Source organism: Schistocerca cancellata, chromosome 9 (genome assembly GCF_023864275.1).
Source record: "Schistocerca cancellata isolate TAMUIC-IGC-003103 chromosome 9, iqSchCanc2.1, whole genome shotgun sequence".
Classification (NCBI taxonomy): Eukaryota; Metazoa; Arthropoda; class Insecta; order Orthoptera; family Acrididae; genus Schistocerca; species Schistocerca cancellata.
Genome location: NC_064634.1, coordinates 309,456,787 through 309,484,528, shown reverse-complemented (window position 1 = coordinate 309,484,528; position 27,742 = coordinate 309,456,787). Strand labels below are relative to the sequence as shown.

The 27,742-nt window shown below is 39.2% G+C and overlaps 1 protein-coding gene across 1 annotated transcript in view; it reads right to left on the bottom strand.

The window, feature by feature from the left end:
* LOC126100767 (cell division control protein 45 homolog) overlaps positions 1 to 27,742 on the bottom strand; it is a 145,424-nt gene that overhangs the window by 29,645 nt on the left and 88,037 nt on the right. The window contains exons 9-11 of the mRNA XM_049911387.1: positions 14,027 to 14,231; positions 12,076 to 12,131; positions 11,854 to 11,992 (exon numbers count right to left, since the gene is read on the bottom strand). Coding sequence (XP_049767344.1) covers positions 11,854 to 11,992; positions 12,076 to 12,131; positions 14,027 to 14,231 — 400 coding nt within the window. The remainder of the gene's footprint in view (positions 1 to 11,853; positions 11,993 to 12,075; positions 12,132 to 14,026; positions 14,232 to 27,742) is intronic.

Below are 27,742 nucleotides of genomic sequence, written 5' to 3'. Positions count from 1 at the left end.
TCACACCCCATACTAGCAGAAGACTTCCTCGTGTTCTACAATCTGGTACCTAACCTATGTCAGCAGCAATTAAGCGATAACTGGGGACATGAAATATACACGACTACTAACAAGTTTCCCGGAGATCACCAGGCAATCAATAATATTACCACCTGTCAAACACTTGGCAATTCATTGTGTCCTCACTACCATCAACTTATGCACGCTCTCAAAGTTTAGCATTGGATAAATTACAAATTATCAAACAAGAGTTCCATAGCATGTCAGCTGAACATATCTGCTGTTCTTGAAGTAGCGGCTTCACAGGGTACCCAAAAAGGACAATGGTTGGCACCTTTATGGTGATTACCAGCGACTGAATGCGAGAACCATTCTGAGCAGATATCCTGGGCCACATACAGAGGATTTCTCTGCCAGTGTACAAGGCAAAACAATTTTTTCAACAATAGATTTGGTCAGAGTATACTATCAGTACGGGCCAGGAAAAATTTGCATTTTGCGATAAATGCAAAATAGATGTGAATTCTGCCTCAAAATTCTAAAACCCGAAATAACTTAATAGGTGCTGTTTCATAGCGAATTGTATCCAGATGAGCTATTTATCAGAGACAGTTTGAAATAGCTTTATTTTATGCATACAATGTCAAAAACGTTATCTGTTATGGCATTTTACATAATCTGGCGAATCCCAATTTGGAAAGATAATTTGCGCAAGAGACTACTTGCAAAATAAAGTGTATGAATGGAACAATGTATCAATGCCCTCAATGACCTGGTGCCACGCCAACTGTGAACAGTTAAATGGTCTATTTAAGATCCACGTCCATAATGCAACACAGTACTCAGTTATGGGACCTAGCATTTTAAAAGAAAGAAACACTTACTATTATTTGTTAGCTAACGCTCGAAAGGTAGTATGATGCGGGCAGTTTTAACATTGCATATTAGGAGGCAGATGTTTTGAACTGTAGTTGTGTTGAATACCGCCTGAACTACTTTGTTAACAATACGCACTAACTTCAACCAGCAATTGTGCGGTAGCCATTGCAAAATGCTTTGTGTTGTGTGTTTCGCATTGTTTTCTCTTCTTATTTCAAAATAAGTGAAACCACTAATTCTGGTCCATCATGGATTTCGATTTTGACCCTTACAACACCAGAAGAGATTGGTGATCCCTATGACAATGAGTTAGTCCTGCTGGAGGCTGCTGCCCAGCGAAATGGAGGCGGCACCTATTTCCCTGCACTGCTCCTTCCCCTGTGACGGTCAAAATTCTAGTCTTGTTTACGCTCATGGCCATCTGCGACTACAGCCTATGGTGCCCACCCTCTACGCTAAAGTGATTGGAAAACAAATTCTAACATTTTTTGATGGTTCCGAAATTCTTCCCCTAACATTAACATTGAGTTGTCGTACATTCGGTTCTACTTCAACAGTAAATGTTGACAAGTTCTAACTGTAGCGTTGACAAGCATGGGTCGTAGGACTATGAGCGCCTACAAAAGATTGAAATTAGTAGTCTGTAGATTTTTTAAATCTTCAAAATGGGCAGGACAAGACAAATAATGTCCAGAAATACCTTATACTGGAGACGCATTTAATTAACTGGTGGGAAGAAGCTTCTGCTTTTCAATAGAACAATCATTTTTGATAGCTTAAATGCACCCAAACAAAGAAAAGAAATGCCTTTTCTGAAGAAAAAGGTGTTCAAGTTTTTGCAAAAGCAAACATTCCAACAAAAGTTCCAAATCAGCACTTTTTTTAGCAGTATATTTCAAAGAACTAATAATTTGTTTGTCTTCACTCATGTAGTGTGACAACCTTTTAAATTTGTGCATCTAATCATATACTATCAAAGAAAATAGATGAGAAGTTCGACAAAAATAGATGCAAAATTTGCAAAAAATAGATGTGAATTTTACCAAAAATAGATGCTACATTTTCCAGTCCCTAACTATCAGATTCCTAAAGACATTCCTAACATGGCTGTCACCACACCGTTTTGTTTATTTGAGTTCAAACAAATGCCATTTGGGCTTTGTAATGCAGCACAGACTGTTCAGTGATTCATGGACAAAATAACATGTGATCCAGAATTTTGTTATGTATAGATAGAGACAATATGTTCATTACATCTACATCTGAAGAGGAACACACACAGCAGTTGACAAAGTTGATTGAATATTTGGATGCAAAAGGACTAACAGTGAATGCATCAAAACATATTTTTGGCATCAAGAAGTCCACTTCTTTGGCTACACAGGGGATGCACATGGCATCTGACCACCACAAGACAACGTGGAAGCAATATGTGAATACTCACAGCTGGTTACAAATCAGCAGTTGCGATGTTATCTTTGTGTAATAAATTTCTACCAGCAGTTTTCGTCACATCATGTATCAATAATAGCACCACTGAGTAACTCCTAAAGGGTGCACATTGACCAAACAACAGACTGCAATGGACACACGAGGCAGAGTCTGTCTTCGGTGCTATCAAAACAGCACTAGCAGATGCAGCTCTACTAGCACACCCTGAAGCAAACACACTGTTAGCATTAACAGTCGATTCTTCTGCTAACATAGCTGGAGCAGTGTTACAGAAGAGGATAATCGACTCGCTTTCTTTAGTCAAAAGCTGTCACCCTCACAGCAGAAGTTGGCGATGTATGATTGTCAGCTGTACACAGCCTACACTGCAGTAAAAAAATTCAAGCATTCTTTGGAAGGCCACCATTTCAGTATCCTTATGGACTATAAGCCGTTAACATATGCCTTCAAAGTGAAGCCAAGAAAGACATTGCCAAGACAACTGAGACATATTGACTACATTGGCCAATTTACAACCAACATCATCTACATGCAAGACAAACTTAACATATTGAGGCAATGGATGTAATTGAGCTGCAGCTATTGAATTTGATGCCATGGCATGGATGAGGAGCTGCATATATGGCTTGTGCAACAATCAGATTTCCAACTACAAAAAGTGACAATACCATGCACTAACATGGAGTTATACTAAGATGTTACCAAGCTAAAGCCTCAGCCATTTGTTGTGCAGCTATTTCAAGCCCAGGCAATCGCTTCATTGCACAATCTAGCACATCTTAGAATGATGAACCACAAATGCGGTTAAACAATCGTTCATCTGGCCCAGCATGAACACTGACTGCTTATCATATACCCAACAATGCATGGCCTGTGTAAAGAACAAAATCACACTGTGTGTCAAAGCACCACTAGGTACATTTATACTGTCTAACCGGTGATTTGACAATGTCCACATGGATTTTGTAGAGCCACAATTAATGTCTGAAGGCTGCAGTTACTGGCTTACAATTGCTGACAGATACTCAAGATGTCAAGAAGCATTACCTATGGCAAACATCACTAAAGACATTGGGGCGAAAACATTTTTCAATGGATGGATTGCACATTTTGGTGTACTGTTGAGCATAGTGACAGATCAAGGAAGCCAATTTGAGGCTTAACTCTTTCAGGCCCTAAGTTGCGATCCCACATGTCAGTTTTGTCCAGTACAACCTTGGGAACAAACACACCGCCGCACATTTGTCTTTGCAGATTTAGCAATCTGTTTTCAAGTGCTATTGCACAATGATGTGGTACGCGGACCACAGCAACACCCCTATGAAGTTCCATGTACAGTAATCAGTCGAGGCAATGACAGTTTCTAAGTCGAGATCCATGACAACCTAACAGTGTTGTACTTGACCATATCAAATTAGCATTTAAAGATTCACAGCCGAAAGAAAAAGAACTGACATTGAGAAACACGAAGAAGGGACAGGCAGCAACTAAAGATCCTTCCCCATGACAAGCTACATAGGAGCCTCAACAAACATCGCATGCTGCCATGCAGGAAACATCAGCAGGCCTACCACCCCACAGCTAGAACAACATACCAATCCCAAGGAGAAGCTCCAGAGTTTCAAGAAAGGTGTGAGAACGCAATCTGGACAGCAAGTCACATTTAACGAGAAAGAGAAATATCGCTGACATTCGTGGGAGGGGGAGAGGGGTGTGTGTGTGTGTGTGTGTGTGTGTGTGACCCACCCTTAGCCTTGATGACAGCTTCACCTCTCACAGGCATACATTCAGTCAGGTGCTAGAAGGTTTCTTGGGGAATGGCAGCCCATTCTTCACGGAGTGCTGCACTGACGAGAGGTATCAATGTTGGTCAGTGAGGCCTGGCATGAAGTCGGCGTTCCAAAACATCCCAGAGGTGTTCTATAGGATTCAAGTCAGGACTCTGTGGAGGTCAGTCCACTACACAGATGTTATTGTCGTGTAACCACTCCGCCACAGGCTGTGCATTATGAACAAGTGCTTGATGATGTTGAAAAATGCAATCGCCATCCCTGAATTGCTCTTCAACAGTGGAAAGGAAGAAGGTGCTTAAAATATCAATGTAGGCACGTGCTGTGATAGTGCCACGCAAAACAACAAGGGATGCAAGCCCCCTCCACGAAAAACACGACCACACCATAACACCACCACCTCTGAATTTTACAGTTGGAACTGCACATGCTGGCAGATGACGTTCGCCGGGCACTCGCCATATGCACACCCTGTCATTGGACTGCCACATTGTGTACCATGATTTGTCATTCACACAACGTTTTTCGACTGTTCGATCACCCAATATTTACGCTCCTTACACCAAGCGAGGTGTCGTTTGGCATTTACCGGCAAGATGTGTGGCTTATGGGCAGCTGTGCTCGTCCATGAAATCCAAGTTTTCTCACCTACCGCCTAATTGTCATAGTACTTGCAGTGGATCCTGATGCAGTTTAGAATTCCTGTGTGATGGTCTGGATAGATGTCTGCCTATTATACATTATGACCCACTTCAAATGTCAGTTAACAGACGAGGTCAGCCTGTACGCTTTTGTGCTGTATGTGTCCCTTCACATTTCCACTCTACTATCACATCAAAGACAGTGGACCTAGAGATGTTTAGGAGTATGGAAATCTCACATACAGATGTACGACACAAGTGACACCCCATCACCTGACCACATTTGAAGTCCGTGAGTTCCGCAGAACATCCCATTCTGCTCTCTCACAATGTCTAATGACTACGGAGGTCGCTGATATGGAGTACTTGGCAACAGGTGGCAGCACAATGCACCTAATATGAAAAACGTATGCTTTTGGGGATGTTTGGATACTTTTTATCCCATAGCATTCACACACATTGTGGTACAGTGATGCACACTGTATGGGAGTTCCATGGTTACGTGCTATATTGTGCTTATTCTTTGTTTTTTATTTTACAGTTATTCCTTGTTTTGTCCCATTGACACTGAATGTCATGAAAAGCGTGTACTTCTGTGTAATTAATTCACATGTGGAAATATTTTTTTTTTTTTTTTACAAATTAACCACACCTATATACTTTTCTATATTATTCTTACATTGATTCTGAATTATTACTATTTTTTTTTTTAAATTTTACTACCGACTTGTAATCTATTATAAGCTTTTATTCTGTCTGTAATTATGTGTAACACCAATGAACATATGAAATGTGTAACAATTTTGAATACTGAATACATGAAGTAACAAACACCTTGCGTTTTATATTCTCTGATGCGTGTACACTTAGCTGATGATCAGTCATTACTGTAATTTATAATGGATCACATCCTCTCTTGTGCTAAGATACCAGGTGGGTTTATGTATGTGTGTTACAATGTAGATGAGACAAGTATGACAACAAGCGTTCAATAAATAATGCAATACACTTTTTTCTGGAAGCAACCTGGTTTTATTCAGGATTCTAATACATCATATTATGTCCCACTCTTTGGCTACACAATCCTATTTTTCAATATAATCCTGCACAATTTTGCAACCTTACACCACCTCACAGGGAGGGTATGTACATTTACACGGGACCACTCTACTAGTCGACATAATACCCAACGTCCGTCTACATCAATAACCTCCCCAGCATCCATGTACTATTTCATGCAGAGTGTAGCCTTTATTGCGCCAAACTTATGGAAGTCAGAAGCTGGGTGGATGCAGAAGAATAGTATACTGAAGTTTTGTGAGCTCCTCTCAATTGCACAGACTTGTAGGGCACCTTACGTTGTCAGGGAGAAGGAGAACATTGTTTGCATTTTTGTGGTGATGAAGACACTTCAGAAGTTACAGCTGCGTGCAGTCGGCTGGCACGTGGGAGGTCAGACAGATTTGTGTAATCTTGTTTTGATGATGATTGATGCCTCACCCAACAACTCACTGTGCTTTTGTTCACTGCCAGGTCTCCGTAGACCCTCTGCTAGCGCCTATGATTATCTGCAATACACTGATTTTCCACCAAAAGACATTAAATGACAGCTCTTTTCATGGAATGCATCTTCATTTCAGAGGCTACCTTTAGCACTGCCACCTATTATAACTTCATTAAACTATAGGGGGTGAAGCAGGAATATTCCATGATGTCCAACAACAAATAACACATTTTTTCAACTGAAATTGGCTGAGAAAAATAATGTGATGCATTACTTATTGAACGCCCTTCATATATGGATTAAATTTTGACGGATGCTATGATAGGTGATTAGCAATTGATATTTTTGTATTACTTTGTATATCACCAACATACAACTGATTAGTATTTGTGCATTTCTATATATTTCCTGCTCTGTTTCTTTGAATGCCAATATCAAATGATGATGGAATTAATATTAAAATTGGTAGTAATAAAAGACAATTAATAGTGTGACAAGTATTTAAAAAAGTACATTACTGCTGTTTGCAATTGGCTTCAAAAAAATGTTAAAATATGCATATGTTAGTGAACACAAGCACCATTTCCTGTCTCTTCCTTTGACACATTATCCCTATCACATTCTTATATGAATAATATACAATAAGCAAAGAAAGAGTGCAAAATAAATTGAAATACTATTGAAATACCATTTCAGGTTGATTGATGAATCATACTGATGTATGTTTCATTGATCCATCTGAAATGGATAAAAAGGAAATAAATGTCTACACAACTAGAAATAAGTTATCTGAAACCATTAATTCATTTCAATGCACAACATAGAATTATATCTGTGCTGCAGAAATATTTCACTCACTATCAGCAGATCTTCATCCTTTTAGTGAAATTTGTAGTGATCTCAAAGTCATTAAACAGAACTGCACTATCCAGTTTTTTTAACAGGAATCTCCTCTTCTTGACATCAGTGGTAACTTCTTGTAATATCGTTTTGAGATTCAGAACATTGGCTGACGGTATAGGACTTCTGAATGAACCTGGTACTCTTCATTGTGTACTCTTTTAGATTAATTTTGTGAACTGTTTGCACACTTTTTCTTTCCCTCTTGGCTCCTAAACCCAGTAAAAATTTGAAGGCTATGGATGAGTAGTGCGTGTATCAATCTCAGAGCTGTAGCACAGTAGCTGCCACAGAAGTGCTGTATATTCTTTTTCTTTCTTGTACAATGTTTTGTGAACTGTTTTATGAGAAACCCAGTGATAAGGGCATTTCCGATCCACAAGGCTCCTTCAAGAAATATGTAAAGTTCATGTACGTACAACAGCTTCAACCACAGACCTTGCCACTGGTGGTGAGGCTTGTGTACCTCAGCGATACAGACAGCTATACCGTGGGTGAAAGCACAGTGAAGGGTTATTTGTTGGGAGGCTAAACAAACATGCAATCATGCAGTTACTGAACAAGGGAAGCAACCTTTTCAGTAGTTGCAGAGCTACAATCTGGATGGTTGACTCATCTGATCTTGTAACAGCAACTAAAACAGCCTTGCTGTGGTGATACTGTGAACAGTTGAAAGCAAGGCGAAATTACAGCCATAATTTTTCCAGAGGGCATGAACCTCTACTGCATGGTTAAATGATGATGGCATCCTCTTGGGTAAGATATTCCAGAAGTAAAAAGTCTCCCATTTGGATCCCCTGGCAGTGACTATTCAGGAAGACATTGTTATCAGGAGAAACAAAACTGAAGTTCTGCAGATCGGAGTGTGAAATGTCAGATCCCTTAATCGGGCAGGAAGGTTAGAAAATTAAAAAAGCGAAATGGGTATGTTAAAGTTAGTTATAGTGGGAGTTAGTGAAGTTCGGTGGCAGGAGGAACATGAGTTCTGGTCAGGTGAAGACACATTTATAAACCCAAAATGTCTGCCCCTGGTAGCTGAGTGGTCACCACAACAGACTGTCATACCTAACGGCCCGGGTTCGATTCCCGGCTGGGTCGGAGATTTTCTCCGGTAGGGACTGTGTGTTGTGTTGTCCTTATCATCGTCATTTCATCCTCATTGACACGCAAGTCACCGAAGTGGCGTTAACACAAAAGACTTGCACCAGTCGAATGGTCTACCCGATGGGAGGCCCTAGCCACACGACATTTCAATTTCAACACAAAATCAAATAGGGGAAATGCAGGAGTAGGTTTAATAATGAATTTTTAAAAAAATCAGTACACTCATAAGCTATTATGAACAACATAGTCAATGGATTATTGTAAGATAGACATCAAGCTCGCTGCCACCACAGTAGTACAAGTTTATATGCCAACTAGCTCTGCAGATGATGGAGAGATTGAAGAAATGTATAAAAGAAATTATTCAGATGAAAATTTATTAGTCATGGGGGACTGGAATTCAACAGAAAGAAAAAGCAGAGAAGGAAAAGTAGTAGGTGAATATGGACTGTGGGAAATGAAGTAGGAAGTCGCCTTATAAAATTTTGCACAGAGCACAATTTAATCATACCTAACACTTGATATAAGAATCATGAAAGAAGGTTGTATACATGGAAGAGACCTGAAGACATCGGAAAGTTTCAGATTGGTTATATAATGGTAAGACAGACTTCACAACCAGGTTGTAAAATGTATGACATGTGGAGGGGCACATGTGGGCTCTGACCAAAATTTATTGGTTATGAACTGTTGATTAAAACTGAAGAAACTGCAAAAGGGCAAGATTTTAAGGAAATGGGACTTGGATAAACTGAAAGGACCAGAAGCTGTAGAGTGTTTCAGATGGAACATTAAGGAACGATTGACAAGAACAGGGGAAAGGAATACCGTAGAAGAAGAATGGGTAGCTTTGAGAGATGAAATAGTGAAGGCAGCACATTATCAAGATGGTAAAATGATGACGGCTAGTAGAAATCCTTGAGTAAAACAAGAGATATTGAATTTAATTGAAGAAAGGAGAAAATATAAAAATGCAATAAATGAAGCAAGTGAAAGGCAATACAGATAACTAAAAAATGAGAACAACAGGAACTGCAAAATGGCTAAGCAGGAATCGCTAGAGGACAAACATAAGAATGTAGAAGCATATACCACTAGAGGTAAGATTGATGCTGCCTACAGGAAAATTAAAGAGACCTTTGGAGAAATGACAACCACCTATATGAATGGTAAGAGCTCAGATGGAAAACCAGTCCCGAGCAAAGAAGGGAAATCAGAAAGGTGGGAGGAGTATATAGTGGGTTTATACAAGGGAGATGTACTCGAAGGCAATATCATAGAGGAGAAAATGAAGATGATAAGGGTGATATGATACTGCGTGAAGAACTTGATAAAGCACTGAAAGATGTAAGTTGATACAAGGCCCCAGGAGTAGACAACATTCCATCAGAGCTACTGATAACTTTGAGAGAGCCAGCCATGACAAAAAATTCTTCCATCTGGTGAGAAAGACGTGAGACAGGCAAAATACCCTCAGGCTTCAAGAAGAATATAATAATTCCAATTCCAAAGCAAATATGTGCTGACAGGTGAGACAACTACCAAACTATAAGTTTAAGAAGCCACAGTTGCGAAATACTAACATGAATCATTTAAAGAAGAATGGAAAAACTGGTAGAAACCAACATCAGGGGAGATTAGTTTGGATTAAAAATCGAAGATGGTAGGTGGTTAGTGTTTAACGTCCCGTCAACAACGAGGTCATTAGAGACGGAGCCCAAGCTCGGGTTAGGGAAGGATTGGAAAGGAAATCGGCCGCGCCCTTTCAAAGGAACCATCCCGGCATTTGCCTGAAAAGATTTAGGGAAAGCACGGAAAACCTAAATCAGGATGGTTGGAGATGGGATTGAACCGTCGTCCTCCCGAATGCGAGTCCAGTGTGAAAAATCGAAGAGAGAGACCAAGAGATGAATACAGTAAGCAGATTCAGAAGGATGTAGATTGCAGTAGTTACTCAGATATGAAGATGCTTGCACAAGGTAGAGTAGCATGGAGAGCTGCATCAAACCAGTGTTTGGACTGAAGATCACAACAACAACAACAACAACAACAACAACCACAACAACAACAACAACAACAACAACCACAACAACAACATACAACAAATATTTGTGTCAAGGGAAGGAGTACAAAACAGATATCCCAGCTCTTGCTGGATACAGTGTATAACTGAGATGTGTTTACTACTTCTAGTCCATGCCTAGTTCCTCTTTTTAGGATTTTCTGAAAACAGCAAGGAGAAGGTCTGCAAAGATAGAAAGTATCTCTGTCCAGTTCAAAGGTTGGCCTCTTCTTTTACTATAAAACTGAAGGTTAACTATTGCTTCAATAACCAGATATTTCCACAGGCATGATTTCGTCAGTTCTTACTCCACATGCTACTTTTATTTCCATTTACCAACACATTAGTGCTTGAGCAAAAATAATTAGTCATTAATTCTAAGATTATAAACAACACAGTGACTTTCCTTTGTTTCACTGCACATTTTTGCATTAAATTGTGGTTGGATGTGATATCTCATATGAACAGTCAAATCATCTTCACTTCAGCATATCTGACACATACTAGAACTGATAGGCATACTGCTAATAGATCATTGAAGTCTGTATTCTCATGGATGGGAAGCTCAGAATTACCTTACTCGAAACAAAAGTACTGGAGCATGAGAGAAAATAATATGTGATGAAACATCAAAATGGAAAATCTCATTCAGAAATTTAAAATCACAAAGACATATGCCTTGGACATTATATACCATCAGAGTGCACAATTCCCAGGCAACAGAAGCACACTTGAATCATAGAAACATACCTCCCAGACTATTCCTCTTACTCTTTTAAAGGAGGAATCTGTGATTCTGAAAGTTAAAGAGTTTTGTTTCAATATATTTGTAAATGTTTCTGTCAACTGTATTGGGATTTGTGCCAACTGAAAGAGGGAGGGGGAAAACCCACCAACTTCAACACAATAATGAATTTCAAGAGCCACCATACCATGAAGATCATCTGTCATTATCTCAGTACATATAATTTTATGTGTTCTCTATCTATTTGGCTACTTGTGGACTTTGCTTTTATTTGCATTTAAGTGTTAATCAATCTTTGGATATTTTATTAACCATTTTCTCTCAGCAAGCACTTAGGTTTAGCTCACTAGAAGCTGTTCTATAATAAGACAATGATGATATTTGTTTGGCTGTATGACAACCATGTCTGTCTATTACTGACTCTTAGTACTTCACTATTCTTCTAAATTTGTTGGGTGGAGCAATTACATATATACACCACTCCTACACAAAAATAATCGAAACACGGTTTTGTACTTGTGCCAATTTCTCACATTTTTTAAGTTTCTGAGGCAGGAGCTTCCTGTTCCACAAGCTATAGATTAATAAATCTTGAATGTACCTTATTGTAATGTTGTTCTTATTACAAAGACTTTGCAGTATTTGCAGTTGTCTGTAATTGGCTTATTATGTGCCACAAAGCAATTAAGAATGGGCAATTATAGCTTAGAATTCTAATAATAAAATCAATAGCAAGATTAACTCGAACTTACTATCAATATGAGAAACCACCTTACCTCTTGAAGTACCATGTACAGAAATGGACCTGCTGATATTACCAATCGCATTTCAAGCATAGACTGAACATGCCTGAAAATACACATTAATAACTTTTTTGCCTTCTCTATTCCATCCTCCAGTACATCTCTCTTGTTTCTGTAAATTGGACAAACAAGATATTTCAGGTTAAGAAAATCAAATTACAAAAATAATATGTTTTCAAAGCACTGAAATCAAACCTTGAGAGGCAATCTAATGCATCCATGAAGCAGTCAGCAGGCAACCGATCCTTTCCCTGCAAAAAAAATCAGATCATTAATTCAGCATCTGTGAATTACAAGCTAGGCATTAAAATAATTCTTGAGTGTGTAAAGAAGAACTTCTTTATCCCTTGGAACATTTGCAATGTTATATCTTGAAACAAACTGATGAAATTTACAGGTGTGCTGTCATGGCTGTAACAATATAGTTCACACAATAGAAAGCTTAGGGAGTTTATGCAAGTATTCTTGGGAGAAACATGACATTTTTCTCTTTACATGCTCTTAGGTAAATTTAGAGAACTAATTTTTAAACACATATTTATTTGTAGGACTGCAAAATTGGAGTAAGAACCAAATGTAAAAAAAGAAAGTTTTATGGAAGCATGGCATGTTCAGAAAATAGCAATTAATACAATAATATGAAGATGAAGAAGAAGAAGTTCTACATGATCACATAGAACAAAACTGTTATAAGGCTAAAAATCTGTAACATGGATGATGGGTGAAAAAGTGTACAAAAACATAATTTGGGAGCTTGTATGAAGCAATAGACTGATTTTTCTAACTGTGAAGGCAACATTGTGGGAAGAAAAATTATCTACTTTTCATCAACTATGTCAAGCATAGAAACATACTACAAGTGGCATGAAGAGACAGACAAGAAGCAGTAAAATGGAAGGGAACAGAAATGGGTATCAGCTGGTAAACAATTCTTGAAAAGGAAGATAAGAGTTTATAGTCCCATTTGATAAGGAGCACAAGCTCGGACTGGGTACTGAGAAGGAAGGAAATCGGCCATGCCCTTTCAAAGAAGCATTTGCCTTCAGCAACTTAAGAGAAATCGCAAGAAACTTCCTTGTTAGCACAATGCTGATTTGAACCGCTGTCCTCCCAAATGTGAGTTCAGTGAGCTAACCAGCACCATCTCGCACAGTCAGTTTATCTGCACCACATATTGACATTGAGGAAATGATACCACATAACTGACTGGTATCACATTCCCCCCCCCCCCTCCAAATAGTGTGTGTGTGTGTGTGTGTGTGTATACATACACACACACCATTCCTTTCCCATTACCCCCTTGCAGTGTGTCAGCTAGTTGTGTGCTGCGATCTCACACCCTAGTCTGAGGAATGGCATGCTCAGCAGTCTGCCACATGTCCCCTCTACCTGCACCCATAGCTAGACCACAGATGGCTCCCCACTTTCCCACAAGCCACTTCCCCTCAACCTGCTCCCTGCCTCTCTTCATCCCTCACCTCACCCCACCCTGCACCCCCACCTCATCCCAGTACACTCACTGTGGACCAGACAAGAGGTTGCAGTTGAATGAGCACAATGTAGGTAGACAGGTGTGTGTGTGTGTGTGTGTGTGTGTGTGTGTGTGTGTGTTCTACAGCTTGAAAAAGGAATTTCATTCCGAAAGCCAGCAAAGCAAAGTTCTGTATCTTTTGTGTATCTGTCAACAACGCAGCGTTTCTGCCTTCCTGTGAGTCATCTCTTTATTCCTAAATAACCTGTTATTCTCAACCAGAATGTTCCATTCATTATTACATCAAATAATAAATTTATCAATCAGCTCATCAACAGATTACAAAAAATTCACTCATGTATAGGATTTTTATTAATGAATACTAGAATAAGTCAACTGGGTTACCAGAATGCAACACAAATCACTAACATCCAGCACAGCTTTATATCAAGTATGTAGAAATAAACTAACAGAAACTAACATAACACTTACCACGTAGGCATCTTTCAGATTGCAGCAATGCAAAATGAAGGAGGTTACATTAAAATTTTCTACAATATTCACAAAAAATATTTCACAATTTGTCTACAAATCTCTGTCTCTCTGATGAAGTAGCAAGAAGTGTATTATTTGTGCCTGTTTAATGACATAATTAAATACCAAATGAAAACATACCGTATGCTCCAACAATGCCAACATAGCATAAACAACATCAGCTGCACAATATCTGCCACGGAAGCCGTGCTGCAATGTAAATGACGCATAAACAATGCCATCCATTTCATATTTCTCACCCATCTTCTCCATCTTTGAATGGAATTCTTGACGAAGGTCCAAGTCCATTGAACTGAATTTTTGTCGACTTTGAGCTAAAGGTAATCTGAAAGTGAAATCGGTCTCTATTATTTTCTTAATGCAATAAACACAACTGGTACAACTTAGCTAATATGTGCAAGTAACATTTTGTTTTGATTACAATCAAGACAGAGAAGCATGGTGTCAAAAGGTAAGTAACTTTTAGCATGAAAGCAATTGAAATTTTTCAACTAAAACACCTATACCGACAGCCAAACTCTTCAAATGCTGTAGCTTCCTGCGGTTTTAATAACAATATTCACTACAGATCCCTTCAATTTGGACACCATATTGAGTAAGAATTGTGCATTATTTCTTTCTTATCTGAAATATTTATGCAATTGCCTCCAAAGTCTTTGGTCCATTTATAATTAAATTAGAGCTGTTACCTGATTCGCTACACTGAATCTAGATTTGTAACCTTTATAGGTTCTATGAAAATTGCAGGTCGAGTGGCACAGCCACAGGTCGCCGCCACTGCATCTGCTGGCTGCTGCTGTGCCGGACACTAATCTGCCGGTAGTCAGCTGCATGTGCGCTTCACATGTTCAGTGTAAACAACATTGCCATCTAATTAACTTACGCTTACCTTTATTTACAGTAGGTGCTGAAAATGATGTCCCTCTGTGATAAGAGCAGTCTGACATCTCCTGAAAACATTAGCAAACACTCGACAAATTTCAGCTGACAAAATCTGAGAAATGACTAGCCGATTCCTGTCTTCCAACTCTGAGTATGTGGGGACTGTTTGCACACACCTTGGCTTTTAACATTCTCCATAGTTAAAAATCTCAACTGGAGAATGAAGCCAGTCAACTAGCCTATCATCAAAAACACTTCATATTGCTGCCATAGAAACATTGGCGATGTGTGGTCTTGCATTGTCCTGCATGAAATAACAGTACATCTTTTCATTGTGTGCTAGTTCCCGAAAAGAAGGATGCAGTATATTGCTCACATACCTGTTAGAATGTATTGTTTAGTGGAAACAGATTGGTCCAATAATTTGTCTTGTACTCGTTGCACACCACACTCTTATTTTCGGATCATGCAGAGAATGTTGTAATTCATGAGCATTTCCAGATCTCCAATGTCGATTGTTCTGAGAATTTACATGAAGCCACACTTCATCACATTGTTGGGAAAAAAATTGTCTCAAGATCAACTTCCCCACTGTGCACAGACTGTAACAGCCAGATGCAATAATGATGTTGAGCAACAATATCCGAGTTCCTCAGTTGATGCGCTACTGTCATTTTTGTATGGTTTCAATTTTAGTCTGTGCACAGCTCTGTGCACAGATGCTCTTGACACACCAGTCTGAAGTGCCAAACAGCACACAGATTTTTCTCGGACTTCTTCCCAAGCACTGCCCTCCCCATCTTACCTAATTTATTTTTGGTTAAAACACTGGTTCTCTGGGCTTTCATTTGTGTGACACAGATCCAGACTCTTGAAATTTCTTCATTATTCTGTGTATCATCAAATTATTGGGAACATGTACACCAGGAAATTTTCGTATGAATCCAATCCAACATACACATACAATTCTGTTTTTGCATAGTTCAACACAAGAAACATTCACTGATCCTTCTTGTTTACCGAACCGAATGGGAACTCAACAGGAAACTCAAAACGAAACACCCGAACACTCAGTTAGGCATTATAGATGACACGCACATGGTGTTTCTGTCCTGGCCCTGCGACATATAGGTAGGGGTAGTCCCAGACTTGGCACCGTTGCAATAATCATGTCTAGCAACAATATTTGAAGCTATTAAACGTACAGGCAGTATACACAAAGTATTGGTGTCCAAGAATTACGCATAGCGACAACCAGCAGATGCAGTGGCCACAGCCAGCAAATGCATGATGCTAGTCTCTCTAATAAAACTGGTTACGGTGAGATAAATGTACTAACTGATCTTGGAGCATATGAAATGATCAATTTCCTAGTTGAAGACTTAAAACAAAGAAATCCACTATCATATAGCGGTATAAAAATGTATAAATGTCAACATACATAAACACTTCATGTAATTACTATGACTATTATGGACATTTTGAAAAGATATACAATGATAAACAATTATTTGCACTTTGTTTTTGTAATGTATGCTTCACACATGATTTTGCATGAACAGATCAATATACAATAGTGTTTTTTTCGCCACAGGTTGTTATAGGTAAACCTCTGTTGTAGTTCGATATCAGTGGGGTGTGGGAGTATGGGGTGCATTAATGCGTATGTTTTGTTAACATGGTGGTTGATGATAAATTTGTATTGTGGAATGAAATGACTAAAAATATACCTATTCAACAACAGAAAATCCACCAGTGTTCATATTATATGAGAAAATGAAGCCGAGCATCCACTAGACCAATACAAAAAATTGCATTTCAGAATGTACTTTGGGTCTACAACTTTCAACAACAAAGGACAATAACAGATGAGGATTATAAAAACTGTATATTTTAAATTCTACTGTTTCTACCTCTCTCTGCAGTGCGTCATTATCTCAGCATGCCAAGTGCCACGAAATTGTGACCTGCAGCTCAAATTTCAACTGACTTCAGAATTAATGAACATACATTGGGTTATAAGAGGGTGGTGACGGTCAGAATATGGTGACATCGGCTACGATTTTCTCAAAGTTAAATGTGAATACTGTGTTGGACTATATTCTTGTTGCAGATTAAAAGTGCACATATTGTGAAAATTTTATATGAATAATTAGCCAAGTAAGAATCACAGTTACAAAAGAGCAACAGTAACAGGAAAAGGAGATCACAACCAAGAAGAAGAAAAGGATAAAAAATAAAAAGTGAGGTGAACAATTAACAACGTCGATGTCCAAGAATGAAGTTAAGTACTGGAAATATTTTCTTTATTGGTGAAGCATTTGGTTGCACAATCATTAACAATAACAGTCATTGAACAGGAATCTGAAACAGCGGGTGATAATACAGAAATGGGAGATTTATGTAGTGTTGCAAAACAAGAACAGGATAGGTTTATAGAAAAAGCTATAGAGTCATGTAAATTATTAAAATGAGGTAATAATAATGACATATGTACTATTTTGGCATTGTTAATAAAAATGAGAAATGATAATTAGGATCTGTTAATTGAAATGAATAATGACAATAAAGATCAGTTACTAAAAATGAATAATGATAAATAAGGATCAGTTAGTAAAAATGAATAATAATAACAACAACAATAATAATAATAATAATAATAATAATAATAATAATACAGATCAGTTTACAAAAATTAATGAGCTACTTTAAAATCATAAACAAGAAATTAATAGCCAGTTCACAGAATTTGGTCTTTCAATAGGAGTGTTACTTGATTGTATCAGTATATATACAACTCAACTAAATGATATCAATCCAAAAATTGAGAGGTTAGGTGGTCGTGTAGGGTCTGTTGAGTCCAGGATGAAAGAAATTTATCTTAAATTTAACACTAAAGTCCAAAATATCAAAGATGGACTCCCTGAAGACATTGCTTTCGAAAAAGTGCATGCAGAAATAAGTACTGTTGACAAAAACGTAAATAGTCAAATTTTGGGTTTGGAAACTAATGTTGACACCAAAGTGGCACTTGCTGAAAGCAGTTTTGTTGAACATGTGAAGACAGTAGACAGCAAATTCACAGGAAATGAATTATAAACTAACAACAAAACCAGCACCGTACAAGTAGTGTTTCTGTTCTGTGCAAAAAAGTTGAAGAATTGCCCAGTAATGAAGTTAACATTCATAGCCGTTATGAAAAACCTGTAAGAGCAATGTTAAAAATTCCCCAATTTTACACTTCTTCCTAATAAGATTTACCTCAATTCTAAGTTCTTACTCAATGTCTCGCTTGACTTCATCCCGTTTTCTTCCTATTGACATTTTATATGACAGTTATAAGTGGCCCAAAAGACACATGGTTCACAACATGGATGATGGCGGAGTTATGGGAATATTTTATAGAGAGGGCTGATGTGAGAGAAGAAATGCTGACAAAATCCATGATTGGTGTTGCTAACACAACTTGCAACATTTAGCTTCACCGCACAATTATGATACAACTACTGCTAGGTTTTAGCAGTAATGGAAAAACAAGACAGTCAATGGGAAGTGTTCTCGACCAAGCCAATATATGATGAAGGGGCCCAGCCACCACGTTTTCTTGTGCCACTTATAACTCAGTCCCATCTTTTCGTATGTGTTTCCAATGTACTGTATTCAGCAACAATATTAATCATCGACCTTTGAATTGGAACACTGAGTCTCGAAGAATATGCTCTGTTATGGTTAAGAAAATGTCACCGATTTCCAGCTAGTGATCTTTTATTGGCTGGTGACTTGTTAAGTCACCCAATTGCCAACACAGCAACCACACCACACTAACACACACAAAATGAGCTTGTCTGCTGGATGTTTGGAGGGAGTGAGTGGCTCTTCAGCAATGGGAGTGCTGGTAGGGGTGAATGCATTTTCTGAAGTGCTGATAATACACTTTTCATGCTGAAGGTGTGCTTAGACAGAGATGTCATATGGAAATAGAACAAGGGTTTTGCGATAGCACATTTTAAAGAATTTTGTGTTCCAATCTGACTCAATACAGTTGCAACAACTTTGTACACTACTTATGTATATACTTTGCACTACATACACCATACACTGTACATCATAAAGATTGGCACCAGTTATAACAATACAGCCTTCCCCAAAATTCATATGAAATGTCTCATACCACCTTCTCTTTACATGCATCCGGACAGTTATCGAACAATTCAGTGCTTCCTAAGGCCTTGTATGTGTGTCTATATATATACACTACTGGCCATTAAAATTGCTACACTACGAAGAATACGTGCTACAGACGCGAAATTTAACCAACAGGAAGAAGATGCTGTGATCAGTTGACCGGCGTTGCCTGGTGAAACATGCCTCATGTAAGGAGGAGAAATGAGTACCATCACATTTCCGACTTTGATAAAGGTCGGATTGTAGCCTATCGCAATTATGGTTTATCGTATCGCGACATTGCTGCTCGCATTGTTCAAGATCCAATGACTGTTAGCAGAATACGGATTCGGTGGGTTCAGGAAGGTAATGCGGAACGCTGTGCTGGATCACAACGGCCTCATATCACTAGCAGTCGAGATGACAGGCATCTCATCCGCATGGCTGTAATGGATCGTGCAGCCACGTCTCGATCCCTGAGTTAACAGATGGGGACGTTTGCAAGACGACAACCATCTGCACGAACAGTTCGATGACGTTTGCAGCAGCATGGACTATCAGCTCTGAGACCATGGCTGCGGATACCCTCGACGCTGCATCAAAGACAGGAGCACCTGCAATGGTGTACTCAACGACGAACCTGGGTGCACGAATGGCAAAACGTCATTTTATTGGATGAATCCAGGTTATGTTTACAGCATCATGATGGTCGCATCCGTGTTTGGCGACATTGTGGTGAACTCACAATGGAAGTGTGTATTCGTCATCGCCATACTGGCATATAACCTGGTGTTATCGTATGGGATGCCACTGGTCACCTCTTGTTTGCATTGACAGCACTTTGAACAGTGGATGTTACATTTCAGATGTGTTAGGACCCGTGGCTCTACCTTTCATTCGATCCCTGCGAAACCCTACATTTCAGCAGGATAATGCACGACCACATGTTGCAGGTCCTGTACGGGCCTTTCTGGATACAGAAAATGTTCGACTGCTGCTCTGGCCAACACATTCTCCAGATCTTTCACCAATTTAAAACGTCTGGTCAATGGTGGCCGAGCAACTGGCTCGTCACAGTACGCCAGTCACTACTCTTGATGAATTGTGGTATCGTGTTGAAGCTGCATGGCCAGCTGTACCTGTACACGCCATCCAAGCTCTGTTTGACTCAATGCCCAGGCATATCAAGGACGTTATTACGGCCAGAGGTGGTTGTTCTGGGTACTGATTTCTCAGGATCTATGCACCCAAATTGCATGAAAATGTAATCACATGTCAGTTCTAGCATAATATATTTGTCCAATGAGTACCTGTTTATCATCTGCATTTCTTCTTGGTGGAGCAATTTTAATGGCCAGTAGTGAATCATTCTGTCCTATTTCATAAAAAACTTGATATCCATTGTGAAGGCATATGGAATGTTCTAGAAGATTGTGCGTTGTCATAATTATCGGTGGATTGTTGTCATTAATAAAATTCTGTACATATACTAAATTAAGTAACTAAACAAGAAACTGAAGTGATAAGTCCTGAGCAGTAAATAACTAGAGACTGCAGAGATGTTAGCATGAAAAATCAATGCTTCTAATTAACAAAATGGTAATCTAATGATCTAGTAATAGAAAGCATCTTTATTTTGAGAATCAGCTTAGGAGTTATTACCAAGCGATGTATTTTCATTTGTTATTTATTTTTATGTCTTCCTCTTTGTCTTTGTAATTACATTTCTAATTAACTCTCCAATTGTTTACCTCTCACAGTTTTCCAATTTCAGAATTTGAGGCCTATTTGTAACTTTCTCATATGCAGTCGGATGAAGCACAAGATTTGTAATGTCATTTAATGTTAGGAACCAGATCCAAACTGTAATTAATTATGCAACTAAAATAATACGCGAGACATTATTGTAATCAAAGTTCAGAATGATTTTCTTAAGGAAAACTAAACATATTACTACAAAAGATTGTTATTCAAATATTGTATTTTGTACCTTATTCGGCTGTATCATCAGTTTCTGTACGTTTCGTAAATTTTAATTGTAACATTGAAATTGTGCAAATTTAATAATGGACTAATTTGGAAGCTATCATTAAGATTCTATATAAAGAAATGAAGCGATGCTGCAACAAGTCAGTTTTGAAATTACTTTTGGAAGCAAAGAGATCAGTGAAGTCTGTCCGTTTTTGGTTTACATGATGAGTGTGCAGCTCAGATGTCAATTAATATGAATAAATTTTGTTAAGCATGAAAATTTTGCATTAATTCATCAATGGACCAAGCAGAAGAAGCTAAAGTTAAGTCACATTCAACGAGAACCGTTACACAGTGATAGAGAGAGAGAGCATGAAGCAAAACTGTAGCACCTGAGCTTTCTTTTAAATTTACATTTTACATATTGTACAGAAATTCACTGAGCTGATTTCTAATAAGCTTGTAACATCAGTTTTATCTAGCATAAAATAACACTTTAACAGTGGTGAGCATATGACATGCAGCTTTTAAGGAAAGCATTAAACAATAAAAGTAATGGTGACATACTTTGTCATTAAGCAGATGTCCACATTTATGTTTATGGTTTCACCACTTAGCTGTTGTGATGTTTTCGGTTTAATTCAACACATTCATCAATTTTTACTTTTTTTCTGGGTGAGCACAAAGCATTATCTCTCAAAAACACTTGTTTTGAACCTATAATTTATGGTTGAACTATGTCGGAAAATGGATCCATTACCTTGTACCTGGATACCAATTTCAATTTTTTGATGGGTTTTTACTTGCTGTTACACACTGTGATTTTTTAGGAACCAATGAAATTCACTACCACAAATTATTGTATGAACATTGTATTGTACATTTTATTTCCTTGCTTAAGACATATTATATACAGAGTATTGGAAAGGATTGCAATTTTTAATCACATATGGCAATTACATGTGCTTTAGCTCATATTTTGTGGATTTTAACATTTTCCTCAACTCTTTTCTTTTAATTTTGCATTTTTTAAGTATGGACTGTATGAAAATGTAAAATAAGGGTTTCGCTGTAAGTACACTAATTTTGTTCTGCGGTCTAAAGTATGTTGCTATATTTTCTATAAAGCAGGTCAGTTCAAATAACTCTGCATGGACTAAGTGTTTTCTTTCGATCATAGTGCATAACCAATCAATAATATTTCAGTAACTGAAGTCACATTTATAAATATTAGTATACAAAAGAGTATAAAGAAAATGTTTCTGTGTAGTGATTACTTACAGGCATTTGTTGATCACAATACTTCTAAGTTTTTCAAAATACTTACTTTTCATAAAATACAGGTTCTACTGTCATACCACTGTGATAAAATCAATGAATGTAATTTTATGTCAAAAAATAGAGTTACAAGTAGAAATATTTGTTATGTGTACCATCTTTTGCTTATCCCATTCATCTTAAATCACATATGTAACAACCTGAAAGCTACAGAATATGTAAAAAGTCAGAAGACTTTAATTGTTTTGAAAATTTGTGGGAAAAGAACTTCGTAAAGACAAACTTCCGCTCTTGTTGTCTTTTGAATGAAGTAATATTGCTAAGATAGTCGAAAACATTGTATATGATGTAATGAAGATTGTACAAATATATACTGATTTGTTGTACTCCAAAATCTTGTTCACATAACCAGTTTAATTATTTTGTACCTAAATTCTTCTCGCATTTCATGCTTTCAGATTTTTTGGGGGTTAGGGGGGGGGGGTGATTGCAATAAAACTGGTTATGATGAGATAAAGGTACTAACAAATCTTGAATAATTTGACTGATTTCCAAGTTGAAGACGCAAAACCAGAAATCCACTACCATGTGTCTGTACTAAAATTTGTAAACGTCAACATATATAAACACTTCATGTAATTATATGATGATTATGGACTTTTTGAAAAGATATACAATGATAAACAATTATTTGTACTTTGTTTTTGTAATGTACGTTTCAAAGATGATTCTGCATGAATAGATCATTATAAGAGTGTGTTTTCTTCGCTACATGTTGTTATAGGTAAATCTTTGTTCTGGTTCAGAATAAGCTGGAAATGTGAGCAGGGAGAACATGTTATGTGTGTGTTGTGTTAGCATGGTGGGTGACATCAATTTGTATTGTGAAGTGAAATGACTAAAAATACGTCTATTCAACAACAGAAAATCCGCCAGTATTCACATTATTTAATAAAATGAACCTGAGCATCCTCTACACCAGTATGAAATATTGCATTTCAGAATGTACTACAAGCCTACAATTTTCTACAATGAAGGCCAATAACAGATGAATATTATGAAAACTGTTTATTTTGAATTGTTCTTCAAGAACTGTGAACTTTGTGGCTAGGTTTTTACTATTTGTTGATGTTCAACAGGAAAGTATTGTAGCAGTATGTGGAGGTTTGCCTGCAAACTAATAATGAGGCTTATCGAAAGTTAAACAATAGTGCGCTGGCCATACAACTGTGTATTATTAGGGGGTTGTGACAAGTGAAATTAAAGTACTGTGAAACGCAACTGTGCACCTGTCGGCTACATTATATACGGTAGTCAGTGTCAGCCAGTGTAGCAACGCAGCAAGTCGATACCGAGGACAACAAACAAAGAAATAAATAAAGCAGGCGGAACCGCTACAAGCTGTCCATAAATGCGAAAGTGTTGCCAGTGCTGGATTTTGTGCATGAACTGATCTCTCGATTATATCCCATAAATGTTCGATGGGGTTCATGTCGGGCGATCTGGGTGATGAAATCATTTGCTCAAACTGTCCAAAATGTTCTTCAAACCAATCGGAAACAACTATGTCCCAGTAACGTGACACACTGTCATCCATAAAAATTCCATTGTTGTTTGGGAACACGAAGATCATGAATGGCTGCAAATGGTCTCCAAGCAACCGAACATAAATCATTTCCATCAATGTCTGGTTCAGTTGGACCAGAGAACCCGGTCGATTCCATATAACCACAGCTAACACCGTTATGGAGCCACTACCAGTTTGCACAGTGCCTTCCTAACACTATGGGTCCACGGCTTCGTAGGGTTTGCACCATAGTCGAACCCTACCATCAGCTCTTTCCAACTCACATTGGGACTTCTCTGACCAGGCCATGGTTTTCCAGCTATTAAGTGTCCAAGTGATATGGTCACGAGCCCAGGATGCAGGCAATGTCATGCCGTTAGCAAAGGCACACGCATTGCTTGTCTGCTGCAAGAGCCCATTAACACCAAATTTCATTGCACTGTCCTAATGGATACATTTGTTGTATATCTTGCAGTATTGCCTGTCTGTTAGCAAAGACTAATCTATGCAAACACCGCTGCTCTGTCATTTAATGAATGCCACTGCATTGTCTGTGGTGACAGGAATTGCCTGAAATTTGGTATTCTTGCCACACTCTTGAGATTGTGGATCTCAGAATACTGAATTTCCTAATGATTTCTGAAACGAAATGTCCCACCCATGCAGCTCCAATTACCATTCTGCATTCAAAGTCTGTTAATTCGTGTCGCGCGGCCAAAATCACTTTGAGAACCTTTCACATGAATCACATGAGTAAAAATGACAGCTCCATCAATGCACTGCCCTTTTATACCTTGTGCACGATACTAACCTCATCTATATATGTGCACACTGCCATCCCCTGACTCTTGTCGCCCCAGTGGATATCTGTCTCCTAATTAATGGAGTTAAGAGGGACAGCAGTATCGACTTAATTATAGCACACATCACCCCTGTCACTGTGTATACCCTATCCATTATAACAAATTTCAAATAAAAATCTTACACACTCATTATAATCAAACAAATACATGCATAAATTAATGTATAATATTTCTGCTTATAAGGTAGCAGCAAATGAAATGTGATAAAATTGCTAGATTATATCTCTAAACATTCTTTTGTACAGCAAAGAAGAGGAAACTGCCACATGATGTTTTGTTTTGCTTTAGGGTGCAAAAAACAACTGGGGTCATATGTGCCCATGTCAAAACTATAGAACACAAAGACAGAGAGAAGTTAAAAAACGACTATATGTCACTCCCAGTTGACATTAGAGAAGACAGCTAAAAACAGGCACGTAGAGCCAAAAACGGGCACATGGATAAAGGGCTAAAAGATGCACCACACAGAAACGGAGGTCCAGAACTAAAAATTAAATAGCCTTCGCCATATTGCTTTGGTGGATAAAAAGTAAAACACAGTCGACACCCCACACGTAATTTGCTAAAACAGCCGATAACTCAGATGGCAAACCCAAGCAGGAACATAAACGGTTAAAAAATGGGCATTCTGTCAGGAAGTGGCGGATAGTTAAAACTTGGGCACAATGTGTGCAAATTGGTGGGGTAGCGCCACTTAGCAAATGACGATGGCTAAAAAGTCAGTGTCCAATACGCAGCCCAGTTCAAATGACCTCCTCCCGGCGGGAGGGCTGAGAGGAGATCGTCCAAGCCGCTGGGAGAGGCTTAATAAGCCAGAGCTTATTCCCGTGAAAGGAGAACCATTGGTGATGCCAAAGGGACAACACCTCATGACAACACAGAAATCATCGGAGGGAATATAGGAACTAGCGGGCTGAGGTACGAGGACTGTAGCCTTAGCAGCAGCATCAGCAGCCTCGTTTCCTGGAAGACCGATATGACCAGCAACCCACAGAAACATCACACTGGCTCCAACAAGAGTGAGCAAATTACAGTTTTCCTGGACCTGCTGCACTAAGGGATGGGCAGTGTACGGTGCACACAGAATTTGAAGGGCCGCTGAAAGAGTCTGGGCAGAGGACGCAATTGAAAAGTCTGTGATGGCCTGATACAGGGCAATGAGCTTGGCTGTAAATACTTAGCAGTGTGCTGGAAGCCGATATCGAAAAACACAGGTGTCAATGACGAAGGCACATCTGACCCCACAGTCAGCCCGAGAGCCATCAGTGTATACAAAGGTACTATCGCAAAGGTCGTGAAACTGAAGGCAATAGAGCAAGGCCTGAGTAGTGTCCTTATGAAGCGAATAAAGGCCAAGGTTAACATGGGCCACTTCACGAAGCTAAGGTGGTGAAGTAGTTGCAGGTAGTGTGAAGTTAAGCTGCCAGAGCAAGTGCTGAAAGCGAACTCCAGGAGGTAACAGAGAAAAGGGACATGCCCCATACTGATGATCAAAGGAAGCATTGAAGGAGGCAGCACTGGACGGGTGGCCACGCATGGCAGACAAACAGCATGCATTCCAGCTGAGGAGAAAGTCATGGCAGTAGGACAGTGGTAGTTCAGCAGCTTAAGTATACAGACTATCAACCGGACTAGTGTAAAAGGCGCCAGTGGCCAAACGGATGTCACAATGGTGAATGGTGTTGAGACGGCGTAAGAGGGATGAACGTGCAGACGCATAAACAAGCCACCCATAGTCAAGTTTTGAACGGACAAGGGATCGGTACAACCAGAGGCGGGTGGTTCGATTGGCACCTCAGGAAGTACCATTGAGGACACGTTGGACACTTAGGAACCGCATACAGCGGGCTGTCAGGTAAGGCGCATGGGAGGACCAAGAGTGTTTCCTATCGAGCACGAGACCCAGAAATTTCATAGCTTCAACAAATGAAAGGACAACAGGCCCAAGACGTAAAGATGACAGGAGAAACCATTTGTGACACCAGAAATTCATATAGAAAGTTTAGTCAGTGGAAAAATGAAAGCCATTGTCAATGCTCCAGGAGTGAAGCCAATCAAGACATCACTGCAGCTGCCGCTCAATGAGACAGATCCATGGAGAACTGCAATAGATGGAAAAATCATAAACAAAAAGGGAGCTGAAGATGCCTGGCAGGAGATAGGCCATCATTGGGTTAATGGCGATAGGATGACACTCAGGACAGAACTCTGAGGCACACTGTTTCCCTGGTTAAGTTGGTTAAGAAGGTCAGCCAAGAGAGCACCTCTCTGACAGGTCCTGGGAGAACCCCAAAGAGGACAATGGGCATTAAAGTAACAAAAATGGGGGCGGTAGCTGCCCAATAAGCTGAAGGAAGTCTGCCCCGGTGACATCGAATGACGGAGGGGGATAAACGATACAGAGAGAAAAAGTCAAGTGGGGAAGGAAAAGGTGAACTGAAACAGCTTGAAGATGGGCAGTCAGGGAGATAGGTTGACAGCGAATGTCATCCCGTATGGGCAGCATGACGCCCTCATGAGATGGAATGTCAACCCCAGGGGAAATGTCAAAATGAACCGTTAAGAAATGTGAAAACTCAAAGAGTTTGTGAGGGCGCAATTTTGTTTCCTGAAGGCAGAGTACAAGGGGACACTGTGATGCTAAAAGCAGCTGTAAATCCTCTTTGTGGGACAGAAGGCCGCAAACATTCCATTGGAGGAGAGTCATGACGAGGAAGAGATGTCGGTGGCTGCCGAGTGACAGACTGTGAAGAGTCGCTACTACAGGGCACAGGAGCAGGAGGATCCTGCTCCATGGTGCCCACAGAAGCATCGGCTTGCTTATGCAGTCAGTCTGTGGAGTCCAACAATGAAAAATGGTTGGTGATGTGCACCCTCAAGAAGATCTTTGAGTCGGCGAAGGAGAAGACCGTTTGTCTTCGATGGACTTCTTCGAGCCTTTCTGGTTAGACGAAGACTTGAGTGCTGTTTTGTGGGTGGCTTTGCCTCTTGAGGTGAGAGTTTGATGGCTTGTTGCACAGCTGGACAGGGGTATGGCGATGCTACCTTGACACTAAGCGATTTCGCAACCTCAGAGCTGAATTGGCGGTTGCATGCCTGCGTGGCCATGTC